Source organism: Aristolochia californica, unplaced genomic scaffold (genome assembly GCF_029961685.1).
Source record: "Aristolochia californica isolate CCGP_79_NKW_82.1479 unplaced genomic scaffold, dmAriCali1.0.hap1 SCAF_15, whole genome shotgun sequence".
Classification (NCBI taxonomy): domain Eukaryota; kingdom Viridiplantae; phylum Streptophyta; class Magnoliopsida; order Piperales; family Aristolochiaceae; genus Aristolochia; species Aristolochia californica.
This window is the reverse complement of record NW_027181826.1, coordinates 19693932-19713956: the sequence shown is the minus strand read 5'-3', so window position 1 is coordinate 19713956 and position 20025 is coordinate 19693932. Positions and strand designations below refer to the sequence as shown.

The window sequence follows — 20025 nt, the reverse complement described above, 5'->3', positions numbered from 1 at the left end:
AGACGCAGGTGACACTCGTGGGGGGGGTCCATGTGTAAACAGGAAAACAGATAACGGGGTTACTTTTACTTTTCCCAGTATTATAGTTAGATTATATCCATTACAACAAGTACTATTTGCCAAATTAACTCTTAAGTTCTTTGTTAGAAGAGATAATTAGGTTTTACTTATTTTCTTAAAATTCAATTTCCCTTGAAGAAACTAGCTCTCTAAGGTTTAAGACGTATAGGGATTTGGATATAATTTTGATAATTATTTACATTATAAATAGTGGATATGGGTCAGAAAACCTACTGATCAACACACACAAAGAATGAAGTAGATCTTCTCTTCTTCATGTTTTAAGTAGATCTTCTCTTACAGTTAATCCTTTTGTCCAAGCAAGCACCTTCGTCTCCATCACAGCAGTCAATATGCCGAAAACCAGGCCTGGAATTCCCCTTCGCCGAGCATCCAGAGAACACATGAAAGTACAGCAGACGGGGAAGAAGGTGGCTCACATCTCAGAGAGTTCTGTAAATTTCCTCTACTGAAAGTAAGTAAAGCTCTCTGCATCGGCAAGACATGCTGAGCTGAAGGGTTCTTTCTCTTTTTTTCTTTTTTCTTTTTGTTTTCTTGTTTCTTCCTTTGTTGCTTTCATGCTCGAACCCTTCTGTAGATCATTTTTGCTTGAACAAGAAAGACGAAGTTTGCTTGAATCATCTCCTCGGTGCTCCCTCTTCTCTAACATGGAGTGTTGACAGTAATATTCCCCAAAGTCCTATTTCCAAGACTCCACCTGAAAGTATGGCCCTTCAAGTTCGAAGTTTGAACCCTTTTCTCGAATGAATTGTAGGACAGCTCGTGACTCACTGCCCCACATTTCAGCTTTTGCCAAAGGAAGTACCCTTTAAAGAGCCCAGATTGGGGGTGGGGGATCCATAAAGTTTAGGACTGCATGGTTGCTCCACTGTGATGAAATGACAGTCGAAAGACACTTTATTCTTTACAAATGTTACTCATTTCCCCAGAAAGCTAAAGAGTCTTTGCTATTCTTTTCAATCAAAATCTGCAAGGTTCTTCATTTTGGTCTTGGCAGTATGAACTATGAAGGTTTACATCTAGTACTTTTTTGGATTTTACTATAGAGCAATCTTTTTCAAGGAAAAAGGGTAATGCTATTGAGAACCATTGTTTGCTTCATGGCCTTTAATCTACATCACAATGAAACAACTTTGGGACATATGAGTGAGGGGGTTTAATGGAAACTAAGAATTTGGTGTGTTAATTTTATCCGTTTATTTCATTTTTTTTATCAGGTGATCGAGTAATTTTATGTGATTACTTGTTTATCATTTTTTAAATAGAATAAAAATGGATAACGGTTATTTTGTTCCCGATTAACTGATTACCCGATTATATATAAGAGTATTTTACTATGTTTTTTATTCGAGTTAATATATATTTGAAATAAAATATGATTTTTAAGTATTTTTTAAGGGTTTTGTAATGGTCTATCAAATTATTTTATTTTTTATTTTTATTTATTAAATAGAATAAAATGTAAAATCTTTCATGATTGGGTAATCGAGTAATTTTATATGATTGCATGTTTATCACTTTTTAAATATAATGAAAATGGATAAGGGTTATTTTGTTCCCAATTAACTAATTACTCGATTATATATAAGAGTAACTTACTATGTTTTTATTTGAGCTAATATATATTTGAAATGAAATATAATTTTAAGTGATTTTTAAGGCTTTTTAAATAGTCTATCCTATTATTTAATTATTAATTATTTATTTATTAAATAGAATAAAAATATAAAATCTATCGTAATCGAGTAATTTTATATGATCACATGTTTGTCATTTTTTAAATAGAATGAAAATGGATAAGGGTTATTTTGTTCCCGATTAACTGATTACCCGATTATATATAAGAGTAACTTACTATGTTTTTATTTGAGTTAATACATATTTGAAATGAAATACGATTTTTAAGAGATAAAATTATTAAAATTATAAAACAAATATTTCATTTCTTTAGAATTTTTATTTCTAAAGAAATTTAGATAGGAATTTTTTAGTGTTTATTTATTGTTAAGAATCAAACAAAAACTATTAAAATAATTAATAGAATCAAAACAAAAATTTGAATAAATAATTCAATAGTATTAAAATTATAAAATTGTATATTACACCAATAAAAAAGAAAAGTTGAAAGAGAAAATAAATAAGTATAATATAAAATTAAAAATGCTTAAAAGTAAAGTGAATATAAATAAAACAAAATAATGAAAATCTAAACATCGATGAACTCATTTATAGTTAATTTTATTTAATTAAATGTTTGGGATATTTTTAATTATTTTTTATTAGCAAAATGAATAGGTAAAACCAATAAATTAAGAAAAAATATTTTAATAACATAAATAAATAAAACATTAAATAAGAAAAAATATTTTAATAACATAAATAAACTCATCTATAATCGTAATCTCTGTCGTTTAGTCGAAGATCCAAAATCGACTTGATTTGATTCAATAGCATTGTCTCCATCTCGGAAAGGCCAACTGGTTCTACGCACTGCAAATAATCTAAAGAAGGAAGCAAACTCTTCAACTGTGAGCAACAGCATAGAGTGCCCATTTCATTGCCTTGTTTTTTAAGCAGCAAAAAGAGTTCAGATGGAAAAACTGGAAAAAAAAATGCAAGAAAGATCCAGCCATTCTTTCTAACAGCGCTCATTATTAAGAAGATTGAACCTTCAAGTGGGTCAGAAATTTGAATCCCAATTACCCAGAAAGTGAATTATTCTCATAATAATTTATATCTACCTTTGGCAAACCACATGACAACGGACTTGCATCTGAAAGAAAGTTTATTGCTAATATACAAATGAAGCCAAAATGATGGAGGAGAAACTTCCTATGTGAATGTACTCTTTACTTCCTAACGAACAAAACGCCCTTCTCAATGCTCACTGCTAACTCCTTTTTCGCTTTCTCCAAGCCAGCTCTGTCCACAACCAAAAGCCAAAAAAACCCTAAATACTTGAGGATTATAAGTAACCAGTTTCTGAACAACCAGAGCATAGCATTGTAACTTGCCTATATACACAACATCCTACTTACTAATAAAAATTATAAATAGTAAAGCAATCATAGAGTAGTAGTGCATCTGGGAACTTACCGTTCATACTCATTTAGTGGCCCTAGAGGGAAAATCTCCTCTGCACCACCACGGCCTAGTCGTACTTTAGTTGCAAAGAAAGGAAGTTCAGTTACCTGGGGTTAAGGAGGATTGTTATGACAAATAGTTTCCTAAAACAACCACAAATGGTAGTAACATTGGCAGTTAAACAGATTAAGAAACTAAACAGAAATCACTTTTTTTTTTTTTCATTTGGAGTGCCAATGGTACCTGGGATGCCACGAATGCGCACTCAACAATGCCTGCATCACCTCGAAGGCCTCGTAAACATGCATCAGCAAATTTAGCAGCAGCAAAAGCCTGTAGTTTTAGTTATCAAAAAAATTGCAAGTTACATAAACTCTCGTGGTTAATGTAAGCCAAATCAGTATAAAAATGTCCTCATCATAAAAGATCAAACCATTGAAAGTGTTGCAGAACCAGCCCCAGCTTTTGCCTGCAACATATTGAGTCATTAAGATCAATAAACAGCAGGAGTCAACACCCTTTATTCTCAACGGTGGCAAGAGCAAACTTAACAACCACTAATGAAGATTATTCACCTCCACAACTTCAGTTCCCCCATTTTGAATGCGATTAGTAAGATAATGAATTTCCTCTGGTGAAAAGGAGCAAGGAGGCTTGACCTGCAAGGAAATGATTAAAAGCTGATTGTTTAAGATGAAAGAAAAAAGAGAATAATAAATATAATCACCCTTAAGAAAAAATAATTTGAGGCCCTCTAACCTGTGATAGGAGGGGCAAAATTGTAACCCCTGCATGACCACCTACAACTGGAACATTAACTTCCCTGGGGTCAATGCCCAATACCTCAGCCTGCATAATTAAACATGTTAAACAGTAATCATATTCTGTTATTTGCACTTAATATCAGCCATCCCATTACTCCTCAGTATCCCTAGCAACTATGATGATAACAGCACCCCCATCTACGTAGTGAATGTAGAATCATGGCTCCGCTGTCTGCTTGCCCAGTTCAAATGGTCCATAATCTCCCAACTAATCCCCTTGTCATTCAACTAATCCTGATCTATAAATCCAAATGTGCACATGTTCATAACACACAGTTGTATACACAATGGGTCAGGTGAGCTATACTGAGCTTTCAAGTTGCAGTCAACTCATGATGTATCAGCAGGACTGGAATGTGAACCACATCTAAAGCATGCTATCTCTGCACCAGTTACAACAAATAACTAAATATAAAGTGGAAAATAAGAAAGAAGATCTTACCACAAAAGTATTGGCTCTCACTACATCCAGAGTGGTCACTCCTAACAGGCGCTTGGGATCGTAAGTACCAGCTTTCTTAAAAACCTCAGCTGCAATAGGAACTGTGGAGTTCACTGGGTTGCTGATTAAGTTAACAATTGCATGAGGACAGCTCTTGACTATCCCTTCACAGAGAGTTTGAACTATTCCAGCGTTAATCTTGAACAAATCATCTCTAGTCATTCCTGGTTTCCTAGGAACACCAGCAGGAATGATGACTAGGTCCATACCCGTAAGGGCACTCTCCAATTGCTGCTGCCCTAAAAATCCTTGGACCTAAAAAGTGTAAATATGAGTTGTATCAAACTCTTTGACGAAAATAAAGAATAAGCATAATGGAACCTTAAATAAAGAAGGCACTCACCACAGCCCCCGTGTCCATATGACTGACATCTGCTGTCACCCCAGGAGCATTCACAACATCATAGAGATGAAGGACAGATACCAATGGGTTCATCTTCATCAACATGGCAAGTGGCTGGCCTATGCCTCCAGCAGCACCAAGTATAGCAACTTTGAATCCAGAAGAACCACCTTTAGCTCGACAAGCTGAACGTCTCAGAGTAGAAGTCTCCTCCATCTTCCAATGCATAAGGCATATAATAGTTTCAATCAGACAAAGAGTACACAACAGATATCTCCAGGTTTCACTGTCAGACAACAAAAGCTAGAAGCAGAACAAAAACTGATACTAGATCAAGTGACAAGTATGAAGTTAATGGTATACACTCTGAAACTAGACTTGGTGATTGACTGGTTGGGGATAATGGTATACACTCTGAAACTAATTATCTATTCAGAGTAAAAATCCAAAATATTTCTAATTTAATAATTTTAAAAGCCTTTTCTTCTTCTTTTACTTGAATTATATTTAAAGTTCATAAACATGAAACGTATTCCTGCAGCTGGATCAACATGGATCAGAGGCTTCTAGCAGCCAAACATTACAGCCAGATGAGTGTTTGTCCTATAACATAGTTCTTTTAATTGCCTATGCAGTTTTATGTTTCTCTGTGTTTATCTTCAAATAACCAGGTGTCTTGATCCATGAAATTTACAGGTGTCTACACCCACAAAGATGTTTTGCTGTAGGTGCATAAAAGATAAAAGTGATAGCTCTCCATATTTGGTATATCTCTTCCAGATTGTTTTGTCTTAAAACAATGTTGTCTCAGCGAGCTCTACTAAAGTGTCTTATCTAAATCCTACCACACTTAAGGTTTTTATGCCGAAAATCACAGCCTATGCAAGTGAATGATTTGTAGTAGGATGATTCCTGTATCTGCGTTAATTTGTTAAAATTCAGATTGTTACTTAGGATGGAGTGCCTGCTAATAGTTATTCAAAAATTACAAGTGGGCCTTATGCTGCAGAATTTAAAGGCCAATTTCAACAAAAATCAGTATTAAGAGGAAGCTCACACCCCAGGAAGAACGCTTTCCCAAACCAATCTGATTTACAAAGTCAACGAAAAGAACGGAAAACCAAACCAAATACCACAAAGTCACTAGCTTACGATTAAAAGAAAATCATACCCATCATATAAGCATCGAAAAAGCATATATGCAACACAAATTCCAACAAATCCGGATCAATACATAAAACGAACAACCGAGATATGCAAGCGTAAAGCACACGAAGAGTCAGCGTTCCAGACCTGTAGAGTTGGAGGATGAAGATGAGCAGAGAGCCTCGCAAGACGGCGACTGGTCTCCGCGGTTGGGTGCATCTTGATCGAATACCAGAGACGCAAACAACAGAGCTGGCGGACTTCTTTTTATAGCGTAGTACAACAACCCCCGAAACTTATAAACAGCAACGAGTGACGTGAAGGCAAAATACTAAACTGGGGATGTGTGGAAACTAATTTCTGGAACCTTATCTCTCTGCTGCGGCTATCGATTTTGAAAGGATCGAGACTCTCGTCTTTACATCCCGGAAGAATTCTTTGCCATCACCCTTATATGATACAGCCAATTTTTTTAAGTAAAATGATTAATTTATTAATGAAATATTTAGATACCTTAGTATATTATATGAAAATGATATGAGATTTGGGTGATTTTCATTTAACACTTCATTTCCTAATATTTTCAAGATTTTAAATTGAGGAAAACAATGGTCTTTTGAATTACAGAAATGCCACCTTTTAAAGCCCAAAGAGAAGTGTGCCCTACCTAGAACGATCTCTCGCTCCTGCAGACCGGCGTCTCTGACCTTGCTGCCTGTTCTTCTCCCTCTTCTCTTCCTTCCCTTCTTTTACTTCTCCAGACTCTCACTGAACTCCGTGGCAGTTCGCTGAAGAGAACTGCGAGTGAGTATTAGGGAAGGAGATATGGTGGCTACATCGCCTTTGGTGAATATATACCCTCTTTCAAGCTATACTTTTGGAACGAAAGAGCCGAAAATGGAAAAGGACACTTCGGTGGCGGATCGTCTCGCTCGAATGAAAGTCAAGTGAGTGAATCTGAAAGAATTAAAAGCCATATATTGTGAATGAGAGTTTTAAACTTTTCTTTTTCTTTGTCTCGTTGTTGTTTCGAGCTGAAACGTTCTAAGATGTAGAGCAATTTCTATGAGGGAGTGTCGAAGAAAAGCATTAAGTTCCTGATTTTCTTGTTGTTGTTTTGTTACTTACTTTGTTTTATTTTATAATCTCTTCTGATCGTTCCGGAATTTTATTTGCCTTTTGGATGTTGGGCAGATTGAGGGAATTTTTCAGGCGTTAGGCAGTGCCTTCTCTTCTTCCTTTTATTTCTTTTTATTGATATCGACATAACTTACGGTACTCTATGAAAGATGAAAGTTAAACATTGTTATCTGTCCTAGGTTTAGAAGTTGATTAGATGTGGCGATAGCATACCCGTCTGACACGCATAGGTTCAACGCTGGTATAGCGAATCTATTTGAGATTTCTGTCAAACTAATGCTTGCCACTAACATCAAAACAGAATATATAATGTCAGTGCTAAAAAGTATGCAGATGGGGTGGGATCTATAGCTGAGTGGCGCAGAAAGGGGCGAGCAGGAGAAGGGTGGTGGCCTTCCTCCTCATCCTCTCTGTACCTTTGAGGAAGGTGGAGTAAGGGGGCTGCGCCACTCTCCTCTCTCTCTGTACCTGTAAGGAAGGTGGAGTAAGGGGGCTGCGCCACTCTCCTCTCCTTTTTCTTCTGAACTGACAGGGGAGGAGCCTTCACCCTTACTTTGTTTTGCATTGCACAGGGGAGGAACCTGGTCCTTGGTTAACCTGTCCCTTTTGATGGGTCAGCCAGTTGTTTACCTGAATCCTGGGTTTACTTTTTCAGACCTGAAGGGACTGGGTCCACTTGAACATTGGGGCTGTGGGGGGGGGGGGCGTATTTTTGCACCTTCATACCAATTTATCTTGTTTGTTATCAGCATCAGAGTTATTACTTACTTTTATACTTTTGTATTAATATTCATCTTCTGTTATATGGGATTATCAGCTATATGAAGGAGGGTATGCGGACAAGTGTGGAAGCAATTCTACTGGTTAGTCCTTCACTTCTTGTTACTGCTTAAAAAATTAGCTCTTTATGTTTCAAGTCTCTCCAAATAGTGGTGTTTTGGAATATAATAATTGTTCTTCTATTTCATGGGTTACTTCTGGTACCGCGAGTGCCTGGTTTTATTTGATAATCATTGTCTTCACTTATTATAGTTCGTGGTAATTTTTCCATTTGAGCTCTTATCATTGTCTCATAATTAGACATATAGTTTTATTCTCCTCCAAGGTAATTTTATGGACTCTAGTGGCGAAGCCCTAGTCTTCCCCCAAATCAGAGGTTGTTGAAATATTTGAATGTTATGCTAATTTGGTTGGAAAAGATTGATTTTGAAAGGGAGTTAGAAAATAAATTTGTATTTAAGTGTGTAAAATGAAGGAGTGAAGGACTTGGATATTTCAATGTAGTGTTTTAGTTACATGTTCATCATTCAATTGGCAATTCTCTTTCAAACTTGCTGTTTCTCTTTTCAGTTACATTTATGCTTTTTAACTGGTCTGTGTTTTGGACTGATTGCATTTGCTTCATATGTCTTACTGACTAATTTTTAGGGGAGCTAATTAAAGATGTTTGTACTTTTAACTCTTCCATTTGATTGTGAGACATGGCTAATATTTCCTTCTTGGTTTCTTTCCGTACTAGAAAGTAAATGAAAAAGCGTTTCTCATTTGCAGAATTTCCACTTTTAAAGACTTATTATCGGCATGGAAAATAATTTGTGTGAGAAACAGAAATGATTAAAGCCTAGTTGTAGGACTTTTTTTGGTTTTTCTTTGGGACATATATCTGGAGTTTCTAACTGGAAACAAGACATAGATTTTTATCTTTAGACTGATTGCTAGAAGTTTGCAAGAAATAGGTCACTTATTGCTGCTTCTTTATGTTTATATATTAGACTCGATGTAACTTTGCTAGGGGTATACACAGTATAATGGAATGAAATAAGCTAGTCCACATACCATTCAATTTGTATTCAATATGTTGATATACAGTATTATGGGTATATAGTATAACTTATTCCATATACTGTTTATTTACCCGCTGTTTAAACAGTAGGATGAGTAATCAGGTAAATAAATGGAATAATAAAAAAATTAACATAAAAACCTACAAAACTGTAAAAAGTATAAAAAACAAATTAGCATAGAATAAAAGCCTAAGAACAATAACATTCTATTGTATAATAAAATCCTTAAAAAGAATATCTCTAACTTACATTCACTCAAAATAAAAAATTACCAAATTACTCTTTTATATAATTGTGTAACCGGTTAATCAGGTATAGAATAAACCTTACCCATTTTTATTCCATTTAGTAATGGTAAATGGGTAATCAGGTAAAATTACTCGATTGCCTATTCAAGTAAGAATATTTTTCCATTTTCATTCCATTTAATAAATGATAAACAGAAAATTAAGTAAACGGGTAAAATTACACCCCTAAACTTTATTTCATCTGATACTAATAGATAGAATTGTTCACGGGTATGGGTGCCTCTTGACTGTAATTGACACAACCAGTAATCGACTGATAGTGAGTGGTTCAAGAAATAGTTTACTATCCAAAAATTGTAGTGATGGGTTGAAGACTTCATTTTTCAAGGTTATTGGTAGTTTGTTCAAGGATATCATTCTTTGGATGTCAATATTGATTTCAAATATTTATGTAAATTATAGGTTTTTCTATCTTATAGTCTGTTGATACATGATATATGTAGGATTGATATATGTTTTACATGATAAGATTTCCTTTAATATCATGGGTTATCTTGGTTTATTGATGCATGATAAATGCAAAAGTGTTGGTTGAATGTAAATTATCTAAATCATATTCTATATTCTATTTTTTGTTAGTTTAATATTTTTTTTCTGTGTACTCAATTTTAAACTTAAAGAGAAGGCCTTCTTAATTACTATCTTTGTTTTACATGAAAGCAGCAAGTCTTTCTTTGTTTTAAGAAAGAGCAATTAGTGAATTTAAAGTATTGATAACACTTTATATGCTTTTATACTGGACAAAAATATCTCTCCATGTTGTATGGACATCTATATGTATTACGTAAATTCTTTGCAATCTTCATAGTTCAGTGTGATGTAATGCTTGTGTCTTTTTTAACAAGATATCATTAGTTCAGATGGCAAGTCTAAGATACACCTTAGTCTTTTCTTTTTGAAAATTGTAAGTTGCTTCTTTTCATTTTTCAAAATCTATTAATGTTTGTAATTTGTTTAATAATATGTAATCCAGAGCTTTTTTTTTTAACTAATTCATTATATCCTGTCTATTTGTAAAGAAAATTTATTATATTTTGTTGTGTACCAATGATTTCAATCATGGTTTTCGTTCAGTCACATAGCTTAGCATGAGTAACACTCAATATGTTTCTGCTTTACTTTTCTTTGGATTATTTGCCTCCAGTGATCTAAATATTTGCCTTTTAATAAACTTTACAGGTACAAGAGCATAACCATCCCCACATACTTCTTCTTCAAATAGGGAATACATTCTGCAAACTCCCTGGTGGTCGTTTAAAACCTGGAGAGAATGGTCAGCATCTTGTTCGAGCAATGAGTTGAAAAAAAATCACTTTCCATATTATCTTAAGAACTATGCTTTGTAGGATGGGGTTTTCTTCCTGACTGTTCTGATATATTGGTAGTAATTTGCAGAAATTGAGGGTTTGAAACGAAAACTTTCTAGCAAACTTGCAGCTAATCAACCTAGCCTCCAGCCAGATTGGCAGGTACTATGGATTATTTTGTCGGCTTTGAATCTTCTGGGTCTTAATTACTGTTTATTATAGTACTTGTAACCTGTAAACTTATATGACGTTATTCATTTTGTTGGATATGTATTGCCACTAGCAAGAGTTTTGGATGCTCAATGCGTCTATAGGTAAGTTGTCTGGGCCTTTTGTGACATTTTTTGAAAATAAATATTGAAGAAAATATGAATGAAGTAACGGTTCTATATCGCATTCTGTTAATTTCTAGTTTTTTTTGTTTTTTCAAATTCATGGATATAGGCAATATATCTCTTTTTTTTGTATAGAATGTAGCAATTTTTGGCTGAATTCTTTATCATTGGGAGGTTATGTAATTCTTTAGGTGTAAATTATTACAAGACTGCAGTTCATGCAATTCAATATTTACAGATTGCGTTGCTCAGGCCACCAGGACTTGGAACATGAAAAATAATTTTTTGTAACACTTGATTAGGAGGACAATTATGCCCTCTATGCTTCTCTGAGGAATCCTTAACTGTTGTCCTTTCCTGCAGATTGGAGAATGTGTAGCCATCTGGTGGAGGCCAAACTTTGAAACCATAATGTACCCATACTGCCCTCCTCACATAACGAAGCCGAAGGTGAAGAATGTTTTGAGCATCTTTGAGATTTGTGTGAAAGGACTTGTTTTCATTTATTTACTATTCTATATCCAGGAGTGCAAGAAGCTTTTCCTTGTTCACCTATCAGAACGAGAGTATTTTGCTGTTCCAAAGAACTTGAAACTGCTTGCCGTACCATTGTTTGAGCTCTATGATAATGTTCAGGTAATCTGGCCTTCCCTTTTTCAATGTCAATGCTTTTTCCATTGGAGTTGACTCTAAAATAATTCAATCACTCTCAATTACAGAGATATGGACCAGTTATCTCGACTATTCCCCAGCAGCTATCCAGATTCCAGTTCAACATGATCAACTCGTAAACGAAACTCAGAGTGATCCATGGATACATATTGGCCAACTAACTAAGGTTTTTGAAGTTTGCTGCAGAAACCAATCACTACTGATCTCCCTTAATCTCTATAATTACCTCTTATCTCCCTTTTTGCTTTGGATGTACTAGGAGGATGAAGGTTGATTTCGTATTCTGGTTTCCGTAGGTGTTATCTAACTCGCAACACATTAGCTAGCTCGAGCCGATAGAATTGTCGGTTGCTTGTGGGTAGGTAACAGTCTGGAATCATGTATTTGTGAGCATCATTTTAATCCGGTGCTAAAAATTGGTGTAAGATTTGTAGTTGGGTCTGGTGGGTAGGCTATTGGAAGTTTGTAGCAGGTAAGTATATCCGTGTATTCTTCAAGAAATTAGAGAGGATTTGTCTGGTCTTTCAGGTTGTTGAGACGAGTCCCATTTGACCACCGGTGGTCTAAATTGTTTGACTGTAACAAGTAACTAATCAACTACTGTATACGTCTGAAAAAAACTTCAGAAAAATACAAAGCTCCACCAGCTCGTCCAGCTCTTCCTTGTAATACAGGAAAAGCTTACAAAATTGCTGGCTGTAATTGGTAACTGGTGACTTGTTTCTTTTGTGAAGGAGAGAGTGTTGAGAATTTGGCAGTCTCGTTCAGGTTGATTCTGTTTCCATATATTAACTAGCCAATAAACTATCTTGAATTCAGGTTTAGATGCTCCATGACAACATTCTTCTACCACCAGAATCATATAAAATTATAATTATGTGGAATCTGGGTTAGTAAGTATTTGTAATTTCTCTTGTAAATTATTTTATTATTATAGTAAATTATTGTAATGATGGAAGATAGGATGTAGTTTTACCTTGACGTGAACTTGTATAAATTTTGTGGTTTTTTGTTTGGTTATTTTTTTTTCTGAAATTTTGTGGCGATAACCGCTGAGAATGTCTCTAGAGAATCTTCAAAGAAAGCTCAAACCTGAATAAAGTAATTCCGAACTGCAAATAAACTTTTTAGTACAGAAAGGTGTGTATCTGATGCATTGAATCAAAACGATTATCAACTAAAAGTCTTTCTACGTCTCAATCGTTCTACCGAAGCAGCATCAGTTTTTTCCAGGAAACTGCCATCAGCATATCTCTTTTAGAGGATGGCAAGTAAAGATAGCAGGCGCCGTCCATTGTTTCCACTGAAAGGACCCTTTATCTGACTCTTTGGTTTCTTATGATTTTTCAAAGACTCATAGATTTTCCTCAGATGCCGTCAAACAGTATTAGTAAACACGATGGAGGCTTCTCGTCTCTCTTTCTCGCCATGTGGAGACAAATTCCAAACGAGGAATGAATCATGTAGGAGATGAGCCCAATAATTGAGGTGAACAGATAGGATGCGGAGGAAGATTTCTGAGACGCCATGAATGGCAAGGGCGTGTAAAAGAAAGGAAAACAGGAGAGTTAACCTGTTGGATTTCCGACCACTCCTTGCAACGGCTATTGTGGACTGGTTCGGTGTCGAGAGAGTGACAGTGGAGGTGGTAGCAAATTCATACTTTGGTTCCCAGGTATCCATTTTATTTCCACTTTTGCTCTTTTCCACACCTGTTCGTTTATCCATTCACACCCACAAACCCGAAGTTTCTCCTTGGATTGATAAGAATGTTTGGTAAAGACTCCCCAGCTGATAACCAGCGGAGGCACGAGAATTATTTAAAGCAGTCAAAATAAGAGTTCTTTGTTGTCTTCTAGAATCCAGATTAGAGGTCATAGACAATTTGAAGCAGTCATTGACTTCAATAATAAAGAAATGCTAGAAATCTTTCATATCTTTACTGAGTATCTCACCAAGTCTTAGTATCTAAAGAATATTTTACTGGTCTAAGTCTCCTGTGATTTCAAAAAAAGATGTAAATTTGGCCTTATTGAAGAAGGAGGTAAGCAAGTCAAGGAAAGGTATCTAAGTATAGGGTATTATTTTCTGTATCAGGATAAAAATATTTAAAAAATACTTTCGGAACCTCCAAAACCGAAACATGATAATACGTAAAATGTATTTACCGATATCCCCGTCTATGAATTAAGTTTTCATAACGATCGTCCTAAGCATAAATACTTTTTTGTAATTCCAACAATACGATGATAAAATTGGATGCATGAGAATATTTTTTTGTAATTTATGTTCAGTTGTTTCATTATCTTCATCGTCCTATCATAATGAAACAACTAAACATAAATAGAAGGCTAACATAATTAAAATACTTATTTAACTGAACCTCTTCTGTGAGACCTCATTTCATAATAATTTTGGTTTTTTAAAACTTCTTATTGTGAGAGTCATGTAAGACTCTTCCATATGTTATCTTCAACACTCTCTCTTAAATTGGAGTTTATAACTTCAGCTTGCAATAAAAACAAATTTGTGGTCTTCAATTTTTTTTTTGTTGAAAAAAAATCTTCACAGATGCAATTCTTCATCTTTTGTACTCCTTTTTTCTTGAATATTTTGGTCATATAAAAATTATCACAACATGTGGAATAAAATACTTTTTTTTTGTACTTCTTCTTCTATTTCTCTCCTCAAGGTGGAAGGTATCGATGTGCTCCCAGTTTAAAACCAAAACACAACTGTATTTGTTATCTCCTCTATCAAGGTAGGATAAGAACTCAATAGGACACAACCTCTCAAAAAATAAGATGGGTGATGTATATATAAAAAATGTCAAAACCAATCTCATAGGAGAGCTTCCCCTCTCCACGATTTCTTATTTATAATCGGTATATACATTGAAAATATGGTAAAAACCCTAATATCATATTTTTCCATTACCTAAAAATAGTATGAACACTGAAAAAAAAAAAATCATAACCTTTCTTATGTGGCACAAATACACCCTAATCTTATGTTATATTCAAATGACTTAGGCACCTAATTCATTCATTTATATAACTGAAAATTGGATGTTTAAGTTGAGACAAAGGATTAAGCGATTAAGATATCCATTAACTCAAACATGTGGACCCATCTGTGGCCCACAGAAGAAGAAAAAAGTAAAACTACTGGGCTGGATTTGTTTTTTGTGGGCCAGCCGAAGACAAGAATGTAGTCAAACGAGGCGGCTGGAGGCCGGAAGCCTCCGCCCTTTCCACCGTCACTTTCAACTCTCTCACTCAGCTCTTTTCCCCTTCCCATAAAATGATACTGAAACGTTTTGCTCAATCACCGGGACACAAAACCCAGAGGGAACGTTGGGAGCGAGAGAGGGGGACCCGTTGCGGACTTGCCGGCTTTCTTTTAGCAGAAGCGGAAGTCCCAAACTGACTCAGTTACAACTGATATGCCGATCTCCGGCCCGAAACACTGTTCTATACTTCTCTCTTCTCTGTTTTTCTTTTCTCTGATCCACTTCGTAAGATGCGCAGACGACGAGATTCGGACCCTTCTCGATTTGAAATCCGGATTACAGAGCGCAGATGAAACTCTCTTTGATACGTGGAGAGAGGATTCTTCGCCGTGCAATTTCGTCGGAGTTACGTGCAATTCCATGGGGTCGGTTACGGAGATCGATTTGACGAGCCGAGGTATTTCCGGCTGGCTGCGGGTGGATTCCGTGTGCAAGCTTCCCTCGCTTCAGAAGCTTTCCATGGCGAATAATTTCTTGTCTGGAAATTTCCAATCAGATTTAAGGAATTGCAGTGATTTGCTTCACTTAGACCTTGCTTCTAATGGACTTTACGGTACCGTCCCGGATCTTTCCTCCCTGACGAAGTTGCAGGTGTTGAATCTATCTCTAAACGGATTCACCGGTCCTTTCCCCTGGAGCTCGCTCAAGGGTTTAGGTGATCTTACCGAGTTGATTCTCGGAGATAATCGCTTTGATAAAACTAGTTTTCCTGCTGAGATTTTGGGTCTCAAGAAGTTGTCCTCCATCTATCTCTCCAATTGTAGCTTTGAAGGAAAAATCCCGCCGGCAATTGGAGAATTGACGGAGCTCGTGCGTTTGGAGCTCTCCACCAATAATATGTCCGGCGAGATACCGGAGGAGTTAACCAGGCTAACGAAGCTCAGAACGCTTGAGCTGTATGAGAATCAGTTCACTGGAACGCTGCCAAACGGGTTCAGCAACCTCTTTAATCTTGAATCTTTCGACGCATCAACGAATCAGCTTGAAGGAGATCTACAACAGCTCAAGAACTTGACGAAACTCATCTCGCTGCAGCTTCTTAATAATCGGTTCACTGGCGAGGTTCCAGACGAATTGGGGGAGTTCAGGGCCTTGGTAAATCTCTCTCTTTACAGTAACAAGCTCTCTGGATCTCTGCCTCAAAAGCTGGGGTGCTGGGCGGAATTTAATTTCATCGACGTCTCAAGCAACAATTTGACAGGTACTATTCCCCCGAACATGTGCAAGAGAGGCACCATGACGAGATTGTTGATGCTCGATAACCAGTTCACCGGTCAAATTCCGGCCAGCTACGCAACTTGCCGGACTTTGATCCGTTTCAGATTAAGCAACAACAAGCTCTCTGGCACGGTCCCTGCCAAATTATGGGGGTTACCAAAAGCAGAAGTAATCGACCTCTCCGGCAACGACTTCGAAGGTCCTGTGACGTCCGATATCCAGAACGCTAAAACTCTTAGCCTGTTGGTTATCGCGTACAACAGGTTTTCTGGCCAACTCCCGCCACAAATTTCAGGAGCAACTTCCCTGGTTTTTATAGATGCAAGGTCGAATCAGTTATCCGGCGAAGTTCCTCCGGAGATCGGAGAACTAAAGAATCTCAACGGCCTCTATTTGCAGAAAAATATGCTCACAGGAAAAATTCCAGAAGAGTTAGCTTCTTGTGTGTCGCTCAATGAGATTAACCTCTCGGATAATTCCCTGTCCGGAGACATCCCCGCGAGTTTGTCCTCTCTGAGGTCTCTAAATTCGTTAAATCTCTCCAACAACCATCTCTCCGGACACATTACGGCAAGTCTGTCTACGATGAGGCTGAGTCTCCTCGATCTTTCCAACAACAGGTTATCTGGTCCAATTCCACAAGCGCTACAAGTGGGAGCTTACGAACGAAGCTTCGACGGGAATCCCGACCTCTGCAGTACTACGGAGAGCAGATTCCGGCCATGCCGATCAAACTCCGGCAAGTCCCACGAGCTTCGAACTTTACTGTCATGTTTCCTTGCGGGATTGGTAGTCTTGGTTGCTTGCGTCGCCTGCTACATTTACTCGAAGAAACGTAAAAGCTACCTCAAGCGTTTGTTAAAAGAAGATTCCTGGGATTTAAAATCTTTCCAAGTACTGACATTTACCGAGCGAGAGATCCTGAACGCGATGAAACAGGAGAATCTGATCGGAAAAGGCGGGTTTGGGAACGTTTACAAAGTAGTTCCCGCCAATGGGAAAGAGCTCGCGGTGAAGCACATATGGAACATGAAACCCAACGGCCTGAAAAGCAGCTCGCCGATGCTAAGAAAGAGGCCGGCAAAATCGTCAGAGCTGGACGCGGAGGTGGCGACACTGAGCTCCATCCGACACGTTAACTTGGTGAAGCTGTACTGCAGCATCACCAGCGAGGACTCGAGCTTGCTGGTGTACGAGTACCTTCCCAACGGGAGCCTGTGGGATCGAATGCATACGAGTGGGAAGGTGGAGCTCGACTGGATGACACGATACGGAATCGCGATCGGGGCCGCGAAAGGGCTTGAATATCTGCATCACGGATGCGAGCGGCCGATAATTCATCGAGACGTGAAGTCGAGCAATATTCTCTTGGACGAATTCTTCAAGCCTCGGATTGCCGATTTCGGACTGGCCAAGATCGTCCAATCCAACAATTGCGAGGACTCCACCCACGTCATCGCCGGCACCCACGGCTACATCGCCCCAGGTAAAACAGCAAGTGCTTTTAGTTCAAAACTGATTTGAATTTCTCGTCGTAATGTGTATGTTTGTTCATCATGAATCTGTAATGTTAATGGTGGGTTGCAGAATACGGGTACACGTACAAGGTGAACGAGAAAAGCGACGTATACAGCTTTGGGGTGGTATTGATGGAACTTGTAACTGGAAAGAAGCCGATCGAGCCGGAATTCGGGGAAAACAAGGACTTAGTCTGGTGGATATCGAGCAGGATGAGTAGCAGAGATAGTATAATGGGAGTGGTGGACGCGAGGATTCCTGAACCAGAAAGGAAGGATGCAGTGAAGATGCTACGCGTTGCGGTGCTGTGCACGGCAAGACTGCCTGCGTTGAGACCGTCGATGAGGACGGTCGTTCAAATGCTGGAAGAAGCAGAGCCGAGCAAATCGGTGAACATAGTGGTAAAAGAGGAGGAGAAAGAGGCGGAGATGGAGAAGACGATGAGCCCCGTCCGCCACTAACCGCAGCCCTATCACAAGTCTCAAATCAACGTGTGTTTGCAAATCGGTGATGGAAAACGGCGAAGCTGATCTCGATCGGGTTTTGGAACAGTAGTGTTAAAGTAAGACCTTTGAGTCTTTGACTAATTAGCTTTGGCAGATTTTAATATACGTGGGCTGGTTTGGTCGGTTGGACCGTTTTCCAAAAATCAATCAAAACCCAGCCCATTTTGTCAATTAAATTGGGGTCGGATTCACCCCTTGATTTCTAGTCATGAGGCTACAAAATGGTCTCCTCTCTTCTTTCCTTTTTATTAATTGGATAAATAGGTAAATGAATAAATTTTAAAATAGTAAATAAAATTAATATAATGATCATTCACTAATATAAAGATCAAAGGAAATGGAGTCGGACATCCCACCTCTCCCCGCATAGCAATATTTTTTTCCTAATATCAGTGATGTGGTGTTGACCATCTTTCCTCATCTTTGTTCAAGCAAAAGAAGACTCCCCCCCCCTCCTTCTCTTTTGTAATATTGTAATAAAAATTATATTGTATCATCTAAGAAGACTCCTCCTTCTCTTTTATATTGTAATAAAAGTGTCTATGTCGCTGTCGGTTTGATTTCTTCTTTCCCTAGTCTGTCTTCGCCTCTGTTTCCGTCGCAGCGGTCATCCTCGACAACCGGTCCTCGTCATCGCCGCTAACCCCCTTCCCTCCGCTTAGTCTCGACGGAAAACCAAAACTAGAGATACCTAGGTTAAGGGGAGAAATAACAACCCCCCCTGAAAATACATTTTAATAGAAATATGTTTTTATAGACTATTGTCTCATGTTTTTTTTAAATATTTTTTTAATTGAAAATTCTTAATAAAAAAATCATATAATTTTCTAAGTAAGATTTTCCTGCCAAGATGGGCTAGAAAACCGTATAGAAAAATTTTTAATAAGTATTTGACAGTTTTTCTTAGAATATAAATTTTCAACCAGGGGCACTAAGAAGGCCATAATAAATTTATGGCTAGATTCAAAAATTACAAAATAAGTTAGACAACATTTGAAGTAAAAAAGATTAATATTTGTGCGTTCTAATCCATTATTGAAATTCAATCTTGAACCTCCCTTATCATTCTTTTTTTTTAAAATGTATGCATAATTTTATATATAATTTATTTGACATATATTTTATATAGACTATTAAATGTAGGTTAAACTCGAACTCGGTTAAAATTATTAGACTCGAGTTCGATTACAATTTTAGGTTCGAGGCTAGGGTCGGCTCGAGCTTGAGTTCAAAATATTTAAATCAAACTCAGCTTAAATAAGGTTCAGACTCAGTTGGATTCGATGCCACCCTCATTCCCAACTTTATGTAAGATGTATGCATAATTTTATATATAATTTATTTGATATAAATTTTTTGAAAAGTTTTAAATATATGTTGGAGCACGAACTCGAGACATGTATTTTTTGAAAAGTTTTAAATGAATGTTAAAACTCAATCTCTGCTCGAACTCAATTAAAATTATTAGGCTCCGAACTCCAATCTTTATATTAATACGATAATTATATTAATGTTATTTACTATTTTATAATTTCTTTATTTATTTACCTATTTACCATCTTTCCTCGTCTTTGCTCAAGCAAAAGAAGTCTCAGTTTTGAAAATTTAACTCGTATGAAATTTCCTATTAGGGCACTAATACAATTTCAAATTGATGCTTGGGATCGGTTTTGAGTGTTTAAACACACAAAGTTGACCCAATTGGTGCTTCCTTATAAAAGGCCCAATTGGTGTAGAGGCCCAAGTCTCAATTTTTTTCGTTTTTTCTAATAAGGGAGAGGGGATATTTACTCTTCGCTGATAGTGACCGCGAGCTGATTGGTTAGACTTGGAAATTGTGTTGCACGAGATGGGCCCCTTGTTCAAATAATGAGGCACAATCTGATGTGACAGGATAACAATGGG

At 37.1% G+C, this 20025-nt stretch overlaps 3 protein-coding genes across 4 annotated transcripts; 2 read left to right on the top strand and 1 right to left on the bottom strand.

Annotated features, from left to right (window-relative positions):
- Positions 1–2780: 2780 nt before the first annotated feature.
- LOC137951614 (malate dehydrogenase, glyoxysomal-like) lies at positions 2781–6416 on the bottom strand. Its single transcript, XM_068798397.1, has 9 exons — positions 6128–6416; positions 4835–5050; positions 4432–4746; positions 3925–4014; positions 3741–3824; positions 3599–3634; positions 3409–3498; positions 3178–3272; positions 2781–3003 (listed from the first exon to the last, which is right to left on the bottom strand). Exons 1-9 carry the CDS (start codon positions 6197–6199, stop codon positions 2931–2933), a joined length of 1071 nt encoding a protein of 356 aa, XP_068654498.1. The 5' UTR covers positions 6200–6416; the 3' UTR covers positions 2781–2930.
- A 246-nt stretch (positions 6417–6662) lies between these two features.
- On the top strand, positions 6663–12154 carry LOC137951615 (pre-mRNA cleavage factor Im 25 kDa subunit 2). 2 transcript variants are annotated; one of them, XM_068798399.1, is made up of 8 exons: positions 6663–6927; positions 7938–7983; positions 10452–10545; positions 10668–10741; positions 11278–11364; positions 11440–11550; positions 11634–11752; positions 11846–12154. In XM_068798399.1, exons 1-7 carry the CDS (start codon positions 6806–6808, stop codon positions 11703–11705), a joined length of 606 nt encoding a protein of 201 aa, XP_068654500.1. In that variant the 5' UTR covers positions 6663–6805; the 3' UTR covers positions 11706–11752; positions 11846–12154. The 2 variants fall into 2 exon arrangements, with proteins under 2 accessions (XP_068654500.1, XP_068654499.1); XM_068798398.1 differs by having other exon boundaries at positions 11634–12154.
- Positions 12155–15031: 2877 nt separating this feature from the next.
- LOC137951201 (receptor-like protein kinase 7) lies at positions 15032–18225 on the top strand. The gene is made up of 2 exons (XM_068797786.1): positions 15032–17582; positions 17684–18225. Exons 1-2 carry the CDS (start codon positions 15032–15034, stop codon positions 18073–18075), a joined length of 2943 nt encoding a protein of 980 aa, XP_068653887.1. The 3' UTR covers positions 18076–18225.
- The last annotated feature ends 1800 nt before the right edge of the window (positions 18226–20025 follow it).

Coding starts and splice junctions, on each gene's coding strand:
- LOC137951201 (XM_068797786.1), top strand. CDS start 15,032: ATGCCGATCTCCGGCCCGAAACACTGTTCTATACTTCTCTCTTCTCTG. Junction 17,583..17,683: donor CCACGGCTACATCGCCCCAG/GTAAAACAGCAA, acceptor GGTGGGTTGCAG/AATACGGGTACACGTACAAG.
- LOC137951614 (XM_068798397.1), bottom strand. CDS start 6,199: ATGCACCCAACCGCGGAGACCAGTCGCCGTCTTGCGAGGCTCTCTGCT. Junction 3,499..3,598: donor GTTCTGCAACACTTTCAATG/GTTTGATCTTTT, acceptor CTAAAACTACAG/GCTTTTGCTGCTGCTAAATT. Junction 3,004..3,177: donor CCACTAAATGAGTATGAACG/GTAAGTTCCCAG, acceptor GGTTGTGGACAG/AGCTGGCTTGGAGAAAGCGA.
- LOC137951615 (XM_068798399.1), top strand. CDS start 6,806: ATGGTGGCTACATCGCCTTTGGTGAATATATACCCTCTTTCAAGCTAT. Junction 6,928..7,937: donor CTCGCTCGAATGAAAGTCAA/GTGAGTGAATCT, acceptor TGGGATTATCAG/CTATATGAAGGAGGGTATGC. Junction 10,546..10,667: donor TTTAAAACCTGGAGAGAATG/GTCAGCATCTTG, acceptor AGTAATTTGCAG/AAATTGAGGGTTTGAAACGA.